The 14758-nt window shown below is 41.1% G+C and overlaps 1 protein-coding gene and 1 long non-coding RNA gene across 2 annotated transcripts; one reads left to right on the top strand and one right to left on the bottom strand.

Moving 5' to 3' along the window:
- The first annotated feature begins 1963 nt into the window (after positions 1-1963).
- LOC311042607 lies at positions 1964-3613 on the top strand. Its single transcript, XR_014600524.1, has 2 exons — positions 1964-2273; positions 2305-3613. It is a non-coding gene; the product is annotated as an uncharacterized lncRNA (long non-coding RNA).
- LOC311042605 (ictacalcin-like) lies at positions 3518-10095 on the bottom strand. The gene is made up of 3 exons (XM_084053426.1): positions 9939-10095; positions 4783-4934; positions 3518-3776 (listed from the first exon to the last, which is right to left on the bottom strand). The coding sequence occupies exons 2-3, from the start codon at positions 4930-4932 to the stop codon at positions 3639-3641; spliced, it is 288 nt and encodes a 95-aa protein (XP_083909552.1). The 5' UTR covers positions 4933-4934; positions 9939-10095; the 3' UTR covers positions 3518-3638.
- Positions 10096-14758: the final 4663 nt, after the last annotated feature.

The following is a 14758-nucleotide window of genomic DNA, read 5'->3' as shown; positions in this document are numbered from 1 at the left end:
GTTAGGGACCAAAAAAAGTCACTACAAAGTACTACCAATCAACTCTAAATGGCCTGAAACGTACTCCTAACAGGTTTTTGGGGGGACGATTTTGGCCTCCACGCTTAGTGATTTTTTCGGATTTCACTTTCGTTTCGGTAGTGACCAACTTTCGTTTCGGTAGTGACACAATGGTGAAAAAATAAATGTACTAAGTCCAGAGCTCGATGAATGTTAGGGACCAAAAAAAGTAAGGAATATTTTCCAACTTTTACTTGGTTGTTTCACCTTTATCTAACCTTTCAATGAAGAACATGCAAGCAAGTGAACAGAATTAGGATGAATTACAGTGGTTGCAGTGATTGAGATACAGGGTTTATAACCAGCAGGTTGCTGGTTCAAATCCAACAAGGACATTTTTTGAACCTTTACCTGACTCCTGCATCTTTATCTAATATTTTAGTGAACAACACGCAAGTGAACAAAGTCAGTAAGTATCACTGTAAATACCACAATGTAGAATTACTCTAAAGCCCGTATTCAAAATTGTACTTGAGTAGCCTACAAACGTTTTGGCATTATGTACAGCATGGCTCATTTCACTTTTTTTTTCTTTTGCTGATCTCCAAGCTCACCACGCGACACATTGTGACATGTTGTGAGCTTGTAGATCGTCTCTTTTCGAATTCTGAAGTATAAATTAAGGTTTAAGAGGTTCATTTATGTTTTTGTAATAATAAAACAAGATACTGACCAGGATACTGACACTAGGATATTGACACCAGGATACTGACAAGGATACTGACCAGGATACTGACACCAGGACCATGATACCAAAGATTTTATATAGCAAGATACGCATTCTCCATTGGAGCCACTAGAGGCGAAGTGGTACACAAATCCTACAAATGGTCTCCTAAGTAGGCATGGTTGTCTTCTCCCCCGACCACCCCACCACCCTCCCCCTCCCCCTCCCCTCTCCCTGGCTGACAACGTCATATGGATGTGTATTTGTGTATTTTCTTCATTAAAGAAAATAAATGCTTTACATGTTTGAAAGCAAACTGTTATTGTCAAAGATGCTTTTAAGAAACCCATGAAATTCCCACTACAAACACACATTATTCAGTCTTATGCTAGATGTGCTCCTGTTTCTGCTCAATGTTAACCATATATATATATATATATATATATATATATATATATATAGAGAGAGAGAGAGATATATAACTATAATTATAACTATATATATATATATAAATATTATATATACCTTATAAATAAAAGGCCCTTATTTATAAGGTATATATTTTACCACTATAGACCACTATATGTTTAGAAAATTAGCATGAATGTTATGTTTAGCAAAATGTTATGATTCCAAAATCATACCCCATCAACCAAGACAGTTAGTAATGGAACATTATATTATTGAGCATTGGAACACACATTTTATTTAATTTTTAATATGTCCATAATGATTTTCACGTACTATATTCACATATATAATCTCAGTTAATCAGTTTTTAGAACATCTTATAGGGACAGAGCATAGAGTTAAAAAATAAGGGACAGAGCCCTCTATGTCTCGTCCGTCAGACTGCAGATGGACTCTTCAGATATCTTCCCAAATCTCGCGAGAGTGTGTTGATGGGATAGAGAAAGGTCGATAACAAAGTAGATTTTCTCCTAATTTGTGTCTCTAAAAAAAGCCATTTTAGTATGAAAATCTTGTACATATTGTGTGGCTTGTGATGATTGGGTCCAATATTTAGTTCAGTATCCATGGAGCTAAGGAATGGTTCAGAAGCTGAGTTCACGTTGACTCTTCCATTGGAATCAATAGACTCCAACTTGCTTCCTGTCTCCTAAAAAGGTGTCCACCTACGTCACGCAGAAACGGGAAGTAAACCGGAGATTGCGTATTGCCTATATTAACAATCTTTGATGATACTGACACTAGGATATCGACACCAGGATACTGACAAGGATACTGACCAGGATACTGACACCAGGACCATGATACTGACACTAGGATATTGACACCAGGATACTGACCAGGATACTGTCACAGCTTCACAAATAATCAAATATTAGGCTTGTCTGACCATTTATGGGTTATGCAGTAATGTAGTTATCACACCAGTTAACTATCTTTAATGCATGAGGACATTTCCATGAGGCTTCATTTGCTAGTTGAGGCAAGGTGATATGAAGTCCCCCTATACTCTGCCTCTCATTTGTGGTTGAATTTGTTCTGAGGGTGGGTAAGCCCAATCAGAGGCAGAGTAGAAGTAGCCTCGGAAACCCATGCTTTTTTTTAAGTGTCATCTCACTATTCTTTTTTTCATTCATTCCACAGTTTATAAACCTACCTGTGTAAATGTTTAAAATATGTCCATTTGAGAATTAAATGACATATTTTATGTATTTAAAATACAGAAAAAAAACAAGATCTGAAAGAAACTTGATACAAGTTACATCTATATATTTTTTTTAAAATGCAAAAAAAAAAGGGTTTTAAATATGTATTTCAACTACATGTATTTGAAATACTGCCCATCTACGGCAACAGTTATATGAATGTCACAGTGTAATGCAGAAACCGCGACATCAACATATCAGGAATTACATCACAGACAGTGACCAAACCTCCATCGTGAAGTCAATGTTTCTATTATACACAATGTAATATGTAGATTAGATGGCTTGTCATTGTCAAGTGCATGAAACAGGAAGATGTATGTGTAGTACCTCTGCTTTGTCACAAGATGGGGCACTTTCCTAACATTGTGTTTTATCGTTAGTATGTCCAAAATGAAGCATAGGCCTTATGTATGCACTCAAAAAGTATTGTGGAAAACTGCATGCTGATACGTAGCATGTGATTTCGGATGCAACCAGGACCTTCTGAGTTGCTGCCCCCTGTCTCTGGAGAGTTTAAAACCTTACACCCCCATCATTTGAATTGTTAACAAGGGGGCTGATGTGACAGGGGAGGAACATAGATCAGGGGGTCTTCAAGGTTTTTCAGGCCAAAACCCCCTTAGCTGTGAGAGACATGAAGCAGGGACCCCCCACTACATATTGTATAAAAATGTGTGGCAGATTAAACCTTTTCATAGCTTCATAGACTGTTTGACAGCCCTGTCATCAGTGTTGTGTAAATTAATGTTTGTTTTGTGTGCATTTAACCACGCAAAGCCTCAATTGTAAACTTGACATTTAGCTCTGTACTTGGTCTGCTCTTTTTTCATTCTACAACACCAATTTTCTTCACCGAAAATAGCTGATCTACAAGCTCACAACACGTGAGCTTGTAGATCGGCTAATAGGAAACAATAATAGCGATGCTAGGGTTCAAGAGTGGTTAATGTAAAAAACAAAGTTCCTATAACACAAAGATTTGCCGGCCCCCCTGTAGTAACTCTAAGGACCCCTGGCACAGATTAAGTTATAAGGAACATTGAAGCAGACAGAATTGTATCAACGATGTTTATTTGTGTTATGAAATGACATGGTTACACTTTCCCCCCCACCCCAACTCGTGAACATGTGTGTTATTGTTTTCTCCATGAGTCACAGCAAGGTATAGACCCCACAGCATGGTCACCCATTCCATCATCCTCTCTCTCTAGATGGAAGTTGCTTTGATTGAATTACTTCTTCTTGGACATTCCCTGGATCAACATGGTCAGCGACGCTGTGAAGACCATGAACTCCTGGAAGGAGATGGTGCCGTCCTTGTTCTCGTCCAGCTGGTTGAAGAATTCATCTACCTTCGCCTTATCACCGCCCTAGAGGGAGGGAGGGAGGGAGGGAGAGAATCAGAATCAACATCATTGTCACATCACAGGTTTACAGCAGTGTTGTTTTTATAAGCGACTTTGGGCTTGCTTTTCTGTACTGTAAAGACCCTTGTGAATATTGGTCTGGTGGGTTGCGTTGAATTTTTTGGGCTCGTTTCTAAAAGTGTAGGTGCGTAATTTAGCCTTGCTTGCTCAATGTTGTTTAAAGCAGTGGTTCTCAAACATTTTCATGTCAAAGACCCCCAAATTAATACAGTATGTAATTGTCCGCGTATCCCCATCTGAATACAATTTGTGGCAGGGACGCCCGTACCAGATTTGTGTTGTTAAAAACTTTCAAAAATGTATCAACTTTTTGCCTGTTTGCCTGCTCGCGATGAATTAAATCTTGACCTTCAGGTCTAATTTTGTGTCAAACCAGAAACAGGATGGTGTCAGAGGTCATGTCTCACCTATAGACACAGGGTCTCAATAGAGGAGCAGGGAGACCAAATACAACCACCCCAATTGTATAATTTATATTGTTTTAACATTCTACCATACAGATTTGACAACATTATATTTTGGTCTATTCAAAAATAGCAGATATACAAGTTCATAGCGCGGCACTAGATCTGCCATTTTTGAAAAATCTTGATTTTTTTTTTTTCATAAAACTGTTAGGATTTATAAAACATTTTTAAGACTCGCCTCAGGTCTTAATGGGTTAAGTAAAGCAATGCTGAGGACTTCTTCCATCACTGCACTTGTGAAAGTCCTATACTAAATCTGTATAGGAGCTTCTACCGAGTCTCTTCTCCACTAGTCCTCCCTAACACTTGTGAGTAGTTTTTATTTGTTGACGGAATTGTCAATATATTTATATAGTCATAGTTTGTCATCATTGCTTAGTTTTGATTTTGTTTTTTGTCAGTGAAAAAAGGTAGCCGATTAAAAAAAATGGATAACAAAATGAACAGTGGAGTAAAATTAATTTATAAAGATGAACACTTACACTTGTGAAGTCTCCCAGCTCGGACTTGAGCAGCTCACTGAGCTCACCCTTGCTGAGTGATTCGGCGTTTCCGTCCTTCCCGGCAAACTTATCGAAGGTGTCGATCATGAGGATCATGGCAGCGGCCAGTTGAGGAACTTTCTGAGACATGGCTGAGGGGGACAGAGGACAAAGGTCAAACATTAGAAGTCAAATGGAGAGAGGGAGAGAGAGAGACACACGCAGGAGGGCCGATGTCACACCCCAGGTTGAGTGAAGGTAGTGTGTACCCTTAAGTACAACTACACATATTCTTAAGGATGGCAAGAGGCACACAGATAGGCAAGTTTGAACACGTTTTTATTTACCCCAAGTGTCAAGAATAAAGTAGCAAAATACAAGAGACCAGACATCTGTAAATCAGGAAAAAGAAACATTCAAAAACGTATAACTCCAAATAATCTAATAATTCAAGTATTATTACAATAAAATTAAAATATAACAAATGATCTAATGATTATAATGATATATAATAACAAATAACCAACAAATGCACTTAAACACAAAATTACCACACCTCCTTAGAGACTGGAAACTGAGCACCTCTCTCAGCAGACCTCAGACAGCAAACTATGACAGAATGGACAGCTCACCCCTATATAGCCCCATGGCCCCTCCCACCAGAACAAACCAAATACTCAGGGTGATTTCCGATGCTGTCACTTCTCTTCACGAGCCATAAACAGACACAAAATACTTTAGGTACACTTCATTTAGGCTTGTAGATCTTTTGCCCTTCAATGTAATGTCCAGTGTAATGGCCAGTGTTCCTCTTCAACACCTCTTTTACGAAACCTTGTCCACAAACAAGGTGGCTTGGCCCAATCAGTGGTTGCAGGTGTGTCTCCTGACGAACCTACAAATTGGCCTGAACCTTGACCCTTTTCTAATCCAGTCCAGAGCCATGGTGAGAGAGAATGATTGGTTTGTTAATGTCTGAATAAATGACCTTAAACTCTGCTTTTGGTGGTTTCTGTCTGTCCATACGACCTTACAATTGTGCACCATTGATAGGCCATGTGTCAAAACAGTGACAGTGTGTGGTCACAGTGTGTGAAACCACATCTACTGCCCTCTAGTGGTCCATGATAAAATCATACACATGATTTGTTCTACCTTTTCCTGCACCGACGCTCTGTCTCTCCTACACAGCTGTCTGTCTGTCTGTCTGTCTGTCTGTCTGTCTGTCTCCCTCCCAGCTTGTGTAAACAGGCTGCATTGCAACTTAGGAAAAGTACCTTACAAACCCATAACAATTGTGCATTTACTGTCTCCCTACTGTCTGTCTGTCCTACACTGTCTCCCTCTCAGCATGCCCTGCTGTACTGTACAGTATGTCTGTCTGTCCTACACTGTCTCCCTCTCAGCTGTACTTGTCTGTCTCTCCTACACTGTCTCCCTCTCTGTTTGAACAGTAGAACCCACTGTTGGAGGTACAGGGCTAGAGTCACGGGAGGCTTTGCATGTGGTCTGGCAAACGAGGCTACGTGGAGACAAGGTGTGGCTCACCTGTCGACAAACTAACCCCCTGCCCTTCGCCCACCTGGTCCTGGCAGTTCCTATTAGGCGTGTCCATGGACACTCTCTCATGTGGTCCGTGTGCCATTTTGATTGTTTGTTCTAGAGTCATCTGCTTTGAATTCATGCTTCCGGGAAGAAGCCAAAGGCAATGCAACCGCTTTGATGGGACAATAATGATTAACCAGCTGCTGTATGCATACTGTATGCCTGCTACTTTGATAATGTCATTAAAAGCATGTCTGTATTACATCTTCAAAACTTTTGTGAATGCTTGAATAACGTATTTTTTTGCTGATGCATTCAAAGCAGTTGTTCTCAAAGTGAGGTCCACGGACACTCGGGATTCTGTGAGGGGGTTCCAAATGGACCCTTTACAGGTCTGTAACTCTGAGAGTGTACAAATGGAACCGAATGGACCCGTAAACGGGTCCATTCGGTTCCATTTGTACACTCTCAGAGTCACGGGTGGCCTCGAAATAATAAAAAAAAATACATAAAAAAGTTTGAGAACCACTTGTTTAAAGTAAAACAGTTCTGAATTCGGGACATCTGAAGATGCAACCCTGTCCGTCGCTCTACTGTTCACTGTATGCGCGCGCGTGCACGTGCATGTGTGAGAGAGAGAGGGAGAGAGCGAGAGACAGAGATACTAGTGTGTGCTATCGTGATCAAACTACTCGACAAGACAAAAGAGGGAGTAGAGAGAAAATTAAAGGAATGAAAGAGGCTGGCACAACCGACGCCAGACTGATCCTGTTTAAACACAAACAAGAATGTCTCCCCACCACACCCATACACCCCCCCCCTCTCTCTCTTTCTCTCCCTCCATCCGTGCCCTCTCTCTCCCTCCGCCTCTCTCTCTCTCTCTCTCGTTAAGGGCGTGGTTGTGCTTTTAATGGGTTCGAGACAGAGAAACCCGAAACAGATGAAGTTCTGGTCTCATTACAACCATGTTCTATAAACTCCACACTGGCATTGCAACACTTCTAGACTTCGACATGCGGTCATTTTTGTCTGCTCTCACTCGCACAGACAGTGGCCCGTTCCTCTTTTTGCCTCTATACTCTAGCTTCTCTAAGTATTCTACCTCTCTCTCTTTCTCTCTCTTTCTCTCTCTCTCTACAGCCCTAGAGTATACATTTCGGTCATTTGACAACAGCCAACCTACAAGCTCACAATGCGTCGCGATGCGACGCATTGTGAGCTTGTAGATCTGCTATTTTCAAAAGATGAATACATTTGAAATGGGACATTCTTCATAATGAGTTTACTTTTGGTACTTTCATTACATTTTGATACCAATACTTTTGTACTTTTACTCAAGTACTTTTTTCACCACTGTCCCTCTCTTTCTGTGTGTCTCTCTCTCTCTCTCTCTCTCTGTCTATCTGTGTCTGTCTGCCTAGCCCTCTCTGCCTCTCTCTCTCCCTCTCTCTCTCTCTCTCTGCACTACTTTTGTGCGACAGTCTTGTATGATGTATTAGGGCATTGATTAACTAAAAATACATACAAAGTGTCCTCTTACTGGTGATATCTAAATTCAGTGAATGGGAAAAAAACTGGGCGGAGACAATTCTGAGATAAAAAAAAAAAAAGAACAGCGTTCACAGAGCCAATGCAAAGACTGGGTGGTTCTTATGGGGATGGTATCAGGATTGGTTTTCAAAGCAGTGGGCGTACAGGTTTAGTTACCGCTGGTAACTAAACTACTAATTATTGTCGTCCAATAAGCCAAGCCCATTCAGTGGGCGTACAGGTTTAGTTACCGCTGGTAACTAAACTACTAATTATTGTCGTCCAATAAGCCAAGCCCATTCAATTCAGTTCAATTCAAAAATGAGCTTTACTGGGCATGAGCAAACTTGCGTTTACATTGCCAAAGCAAAGTGTCAACATAAAAACGTATTAAAAACTATTTCTTAGTTTTTATTTTGACACTTTCTTTGTATGCACAATTAAATAGAATATGGAAATGTGTCAGCTTTAAAAAAGAAAACACTAGCTTACAAAACCACTAAAATGCTAATTTGCTGTTAAAATAGTACATATAGATATATCTGCTGTCAGGCAGAAACCAGCTACGTCCAAATTATTAACATTTCAGGAAATGAAAACATGTTTTTACACAATACTGCCTCATCAAAAATGTGTCCTTATATTATCATCACTTTACCCAAATACAGCTCAAGTGAAGGTTTTTGACCTGACTAATCAATGGGCGACAAACCACCTAACTCCACAAGTTGGAGTTACAGTAGGTGGTTTGTCTGACAGTTTGAGGATCCAATGGAGTTAGGAGGTTTAGTCAGAAGCACTTTTTAATACTTTTCATTGGTTCAATATTTGTAAAACCAACACAAAGACGTAAAGGCTGTTCAATAGCACTGATTTATAAGAAAATAGAAAACAAGTTGAAAAATGGAGATAGCTGGTTTCTGCCCGACAAAGACGATATACATGTGCAGTAGGCATGGGTAGCTATTGGCGCCAAGCTTTTTGAAACAAATATAGCAGCACTCTTTTCTAAATTAAAATAATGCAGATTTCCCCACAGACACATCATCGTAGGGCGAGATCTCTGATCCTCTCATTACGTGAGACAAAACCCTTCCTTTGTTCATCATTATTGTAAAAGAAGAATATTTAATAGTGAAAATAGCCGATCTACAAGCCCGCAACGCGTCGCGCTGCGACGCGTTGTGGGCTTGTAGATCTGCTTTTTTCACAACTTTTTGTGCAACACTATTGTATGATGAAGTAGGGCATTCATTTACAGAAAAAAAGGAAAAAGTCGAAACATGGAGGTACAAGGTTTCTGCCTGACGACAACGATATAGAACTACATCGTAGAAATATATACCATGTGGAACAAAGTATACACTAAACCAAACCATAGTGTAGAAATACAACATTATAGAGCATGATAAAATCACCGTTTTTTCACCAACACTGTCTGTCTCTCCTACGCTGTCTCCCTCTCAGCTGTCCTACTGTCTGTCTCTCTTACACTGTCTCCCTCTCAGCAGTATACTGTCTGTCTCTCTTACACTGTCTCCCTCTCAGCTGTCCTACTGTCTGTCTCTCCTACAACGTCTCCCTTTCTGTAAATCAGACTGAAACAGAAGTGCTCATCGGATGAATGCATTATCAATAGAGCCTTTTTTTTGTATAGGTAAACATATCCAGCACCGACAGAAAACAAAGGAACAACATCAAATACCAAAAGAATAGCAAACAATAGGACAAAATCATGAATATCATAAATCCAGTTCGAGGGTATATTTGAAATGGACTTGCAGTGGTTCTCAAACTGAGGTCCAGGGACCCTTGGGTATTGTTGGCGGGGTTCCAAATGGCCCCTTATACAGGTCCGTAACTCTGAGAGTGTGCAAATGGTACCAAATGGGACCCTTATGGGTCCCATTTGGTACCATATTCACACTCTCAGAGTTATGGGAGGTCCTTGCAATAAAAAAAAAAGTTTTAGAACCACTGGAGTACAAAAAAAATGGCTGTTGTCCAACTTTCATAACAAAAGCAAAGCTTTTTTTTAAAATGTGATAAAAGATTTAAAGTTTCTTAAAAAGTGTACTCACTGCAGAGCTGGGCGGATGAAGACGAGAAGAGAGAGAGAGGAGAGTGAAGGAATGGAGTTGTGGAGACAAGGCGAGGAGAGGAGAGGACAGGAGGCCTTTATATGGAGGTGCACACGCCCCTTCTCTCTGATTCTCCCTCTCTCTCTCTCTCTCTCTCTCTCTCTCTCTTTCTTTCAACCCTCTCTGTTGGCCTGTGTGTGTGTGTGTGTGTGTGTGTGTGTGTGTGTGTGTGTGTGTGTGTGTGTGTGTGTGTGTGTGTGTGTGTGTGTGATCTCCATGGCGACTATTTGCCTATCACCACCTGGATGGGCAGACAATCAGAGAGACAGACAGACAGATAGAGAGAGAGAGACAGACAGACAGATAGAGAGAGAGAAGGAGGGACAGAGGGAGGGAGAGAGAGAGAGAGAGAGAGAGAGAGAGAGAGAGAGAGAGAGAGAGAGAGAGAGAGAGAGAGAGGAGGGCGGGATGTGTGATTTGACTGTGTTAACCTCATCGTGTCGTTATATAACCCAACTGATGATTCACTGGAAGAAAATGCATCTGTGTGTGTGTGCGTGCGTGCGACTGTGCACGCAGCATTGTGTAACGTAGATCAGAGATGGTGACTAGTGGGTTCTTGATACAAGGCAGTGAGTGCGGGAAGCAACAACTGCAGTTAAGTAGAATAAACTCAGTTGAACTTCTGTTGTTTCCTGGATACCAAACGACAAAGCCTGGTTGGTCAGCTGGTAGCTTGAAGCTGGCTATTGCTCCTATGAGACAGAGAGAGAGAGACAGAGAGAGACAGTGAGAGAGAGTCAGAGTGTGTGTGTGTGTGTGTGTGTGTGTGTGTGTGTGTGTGTGTGTGTGTGTGTGTGTGTGTGTGTGTGTGTGTGTGTGTGTGTGTGTGTGTGTGTGTGTGTGTGTGTGTGTGTGTGTGTGTGAGAGAGAGAGAGAGAGAGAAAGACACACCCAGAGAGAGAGAGAGAGAGAGAGAGAGAGAGAGAGAGAGAGAGAGAGAGAGAGAGAGAGAGAGAGAGAGAGAGAGAGAGAGAGTCAGTCAGTCAGTCAGTCAGTCAGAGAGAGACAGAGAGATAGAGAGATAGAGAGAGAGTCAGAGACAGAGACAGAGACAGAGACAGCTAGGCAGAGAGACACACACATATAGACAGAAAGAGAGAGAGGGGGAGTGTAAGTGGGAGAGAGAGAGACAGTGTTGGTACTAAATTGTTATACTTAAGTAAAAGTATCAAAACGGCAATGTATTATAATCAAAAGTAACTATTAACTAAAGTTTTCAAATAATTATAGTGGAGTAAAAGTCCAATATTTGCCTCTGAGATGTAGTGGAGTAGAACTAAAAGTACTGACATTTGGAAATACTTTGGTAAAGTAAAAGTACCTCATAATTGTAGTACACTGCCCTGCCAGGCCAAAGTGCAGTTTTTGGACACGCCCACTTATTTGTGTATCCCAAAGGTCAAATTAGCCTTCGTGATTTTGGGGGATGAACAATTACCTCAAGAACAGATGCACATTTTTTGTAACATCACTTACATGCCGATATCTCATTTGGCTGACCAGTTGAATCACTTTTAAACCCATTTTTTTCAGTGACCCCCAGCCAAGCCATTTTGGCTTGGCTGTAAATGCACTTAGTTACTTTACACCACTGAAGAGGGAGCGCTTATTTTAGAAATTGTTTCACTTCACTTCAGTTCAGGCCTACAGTGCATGCCACTGCAAAACGTGCTGCGTTGTCTTTGCAGCTCAACAGGTGTTATGACCAAACCCTGGCCAAACATCCTGAGGCTCGCCTACAGCCACAGAGCGACAATAACCTGACCAAAGAGCAGACTAGCCTCCAAGTAGCTTTGTGCCTATTTCCTCCCGTTCAAAATGCTGGGCAACAGGTACCACCATCACATTACTGCTGTAGTTGCGACGTGCATCATAGGTTGGCGTCCAACTATCACGCCACCTGGACAGCAATGTGTAATGGCCTCCTATACTCAATGTGTAACAACGTTCAGCTTCACATCAATCATATGGGAGAAATAGCGCCTAGAGCTAGCACAGTGTTACAACCTTTTTTGGGCCAGTACCTAAATCCCCATACTGATTACTAACCATGATACTGACCATGATACTGACATGATACTGATACTGACCATGACACTGACATGATACTGACGTGATACTGACCATGACACTGACATCGAAACGTTGTCCAAATAAACAACGTTTTGATCTTATAGATCTTCATCAGGTCATAATGACCTGATGAAGATCTATAAGATCGAAACGTTGTCCAAATACAGAAAGTCTTCTTGTACCAAATCCGGTGTGCAGGCTCCATCCATTTTTATACTGTTGTTTTTTAGCCCAGCACCCACCAGTCGATGTGCGTTGCCTATTTTCTTTCTCAACTGACATGATACTGACCATGATACTGACATGATACTGACATGATACTGACCATGATACTGACCATGACACTGACCATGACACTGACATGATACTGACCATGATACTGACCATGATACTGACCATGATACTGACATGATACTGACCATGATACTGACATGATACTGACATGATACTGACCATGATACTGACATGATACTGTTACTGACATGATACTGACATGATACTGACATGATACTGACCATGACACTGACATGATACTGACATGATACTGACCATGATACTGACCATGATACTGACCATGACACTGACCATGACACTGACATGATACTGACCATGATACTGACCATGACACAGACATGATACTGACCATGATACTGAACATGATACTGACCATGATACTGACATGATACTGACATGATACTGACATGATACTAGAGTCCAAAGGGAAGCACTCTGAACTCTGCAGTATGTGGTTAGCTCCGCTCTCTCTACATTTATACCAGGGATTGCAGTCTGCAACAAAGAGACTGCGTTCAAATGCATTCAATGCACCCATTACACTCGTTTCATGCTGGTACAGGCTTCTACACCAGGTATTTAATAAGGTAAACTTTTTGACCTGTGTTACGCAACTGTAACTGCAAATGCAGATTAATACGCCCCTGTGTTATTTTGTTTAGCGACCGTCTTTTGCAACCAGTGGGGGGTAGGGGGGGGGGAACCTCAACAGCACAGCACATTTTGTATTTTTAAAATTGCTTTTGCGTGCCTTTTGCGTTTGTTCTTCATTCATGCTTATAAAACGCAACTGTTTTCACGTCCAACCTCATGGCTTTGAAGAAAAGAGAGTCGAGTCAATTTAGTTTAATGAGCTTATACAACACGTTGTGCAATATGTTCACTTCAACACTAACCCATTACGACCTGAGGCCCATTCTACAAATACCTTCTAAATCAGCAGTTCTCACGCTTTACAGATATTTCTAAAAATGTTCAAAAATAGCAAAGCTCGCACGAAGTGACGGCACTGTGAGCTGTGAGCTTGTAGATCTGCTATTTTTCAATAGCCAAGGCTAAAAATCTAAAATGACACAGACGCTTTCCCGGTCATGAAGCCTTGGGGCCTGGAAGCACACACCTGGAAAGACTCGCTCTTTCTCTCTCTCTCTCTCTCTCTCTCTCTCTCTCTCTCTCTCTCTCTCTCTGTAGTTTCGTATTGGCGGCAGACCAGGCTGTATTAGAGGGTTTTTTAATTAAGTCAGTGGCGCTATGATATAACCACTGCCTGAATGAAAGACCTTGGATGATATTGCATGCGGTCGCAGCTTCTTCTTCTTTTTTTAAATGTCAGTTACTATGTGTTCCTCTATTGACACGACAATCTACAGCATCATAAAGGTTAATGTTTTGCCATTTTCTGCGTTTTAGCGCCAGTAAGTGCTGATGCTCTGGAGAATCAGCTTTCGATTTCAGTGTATTATCTTCATACAGTTTACAGTTTAAGCATTTAGCAGACACTCTTAATCCAGAGCGATTTACAGTAAGCAAGGACACAACACAAGGACACATACATCAATAATACATCAAATGCATAAAAATAGTAATCTAATAATCAGTGGTGTAAAGTAACTAAGTACATTTACTCAAGTACTGTACTTAAGTACAGTTTTGCATCGCAACGCGTTGTGAGCTTGTAGATCTGCTATTTTCAAACATTTTAGTACTTTTATTTTTGGTACTTTAAGTAAATTTTTTGATACGAATACTTTTGTACTTTTACTCAAGTAAATTTGTAATTCCGGAATTACTTTTTCATTTATGTTATGTATGTAACTTTGGGGGCAAATGAAAAAATAAAACCAGTCACCAGACCAAGGACAGGTAACCCTAACCCTAACCCTAACCCTAACGAATATAACACGGTTAAAATAGAGTTTTTAAGTTACAATGGGTTTGTATAGGAAGGGGGCGTGTCTGATAAAAATGCATCTCGAATATCTAAATACTGAACCAAGCAACTTAAAAACTGTCTGGGGGTGCACACACAACCCTGAGTAGGCAATAAAATGACCTCAAACATGTTTGAAAGTGAATTATACCTTTAAGTTCTTTAGCAATCTAGTGCCAGTGGTCTTGTGGCTGCGGAGCTACTTTCCACGTGGGCAGAAGAGTATTATATGAATGTAGACCGTTTACCACTGACTGCATGCAGGGAGAGGCATCCTGGTGCCAAATCAGAGCAGTTCAGGGGGACATGTGACAGCGGTGAGGGGAGGGGACATGCCAGGGGAAGGCCCAGAGGAAGGTGACTCACCCACTCCAGTATCAACAGGCAACAATAGTATGAAAGCTAAACCGTGTGTGTGTGTGTGTGTGTGTGTGTGTGTGTGTGTGTGCGTGTGTGCGTG

This window comes from Gymnoscopelus microlampas (assembly GCF_963454915.1).
Source record: "Gymnoscopelus microlampas genome assembly, chromosome: 3".
In the NCBI taxonomy this organism is placed as follows: Eukaryota; Metazoa; Chordata; class Actinopteri; order Myctophiformes; family Myctophidae; genus Gymnoscopelus; species Gymnoscopelus microlampas.
This window is presented reverse-complemented; position numbering and strand designations above follow the sequence as displayed.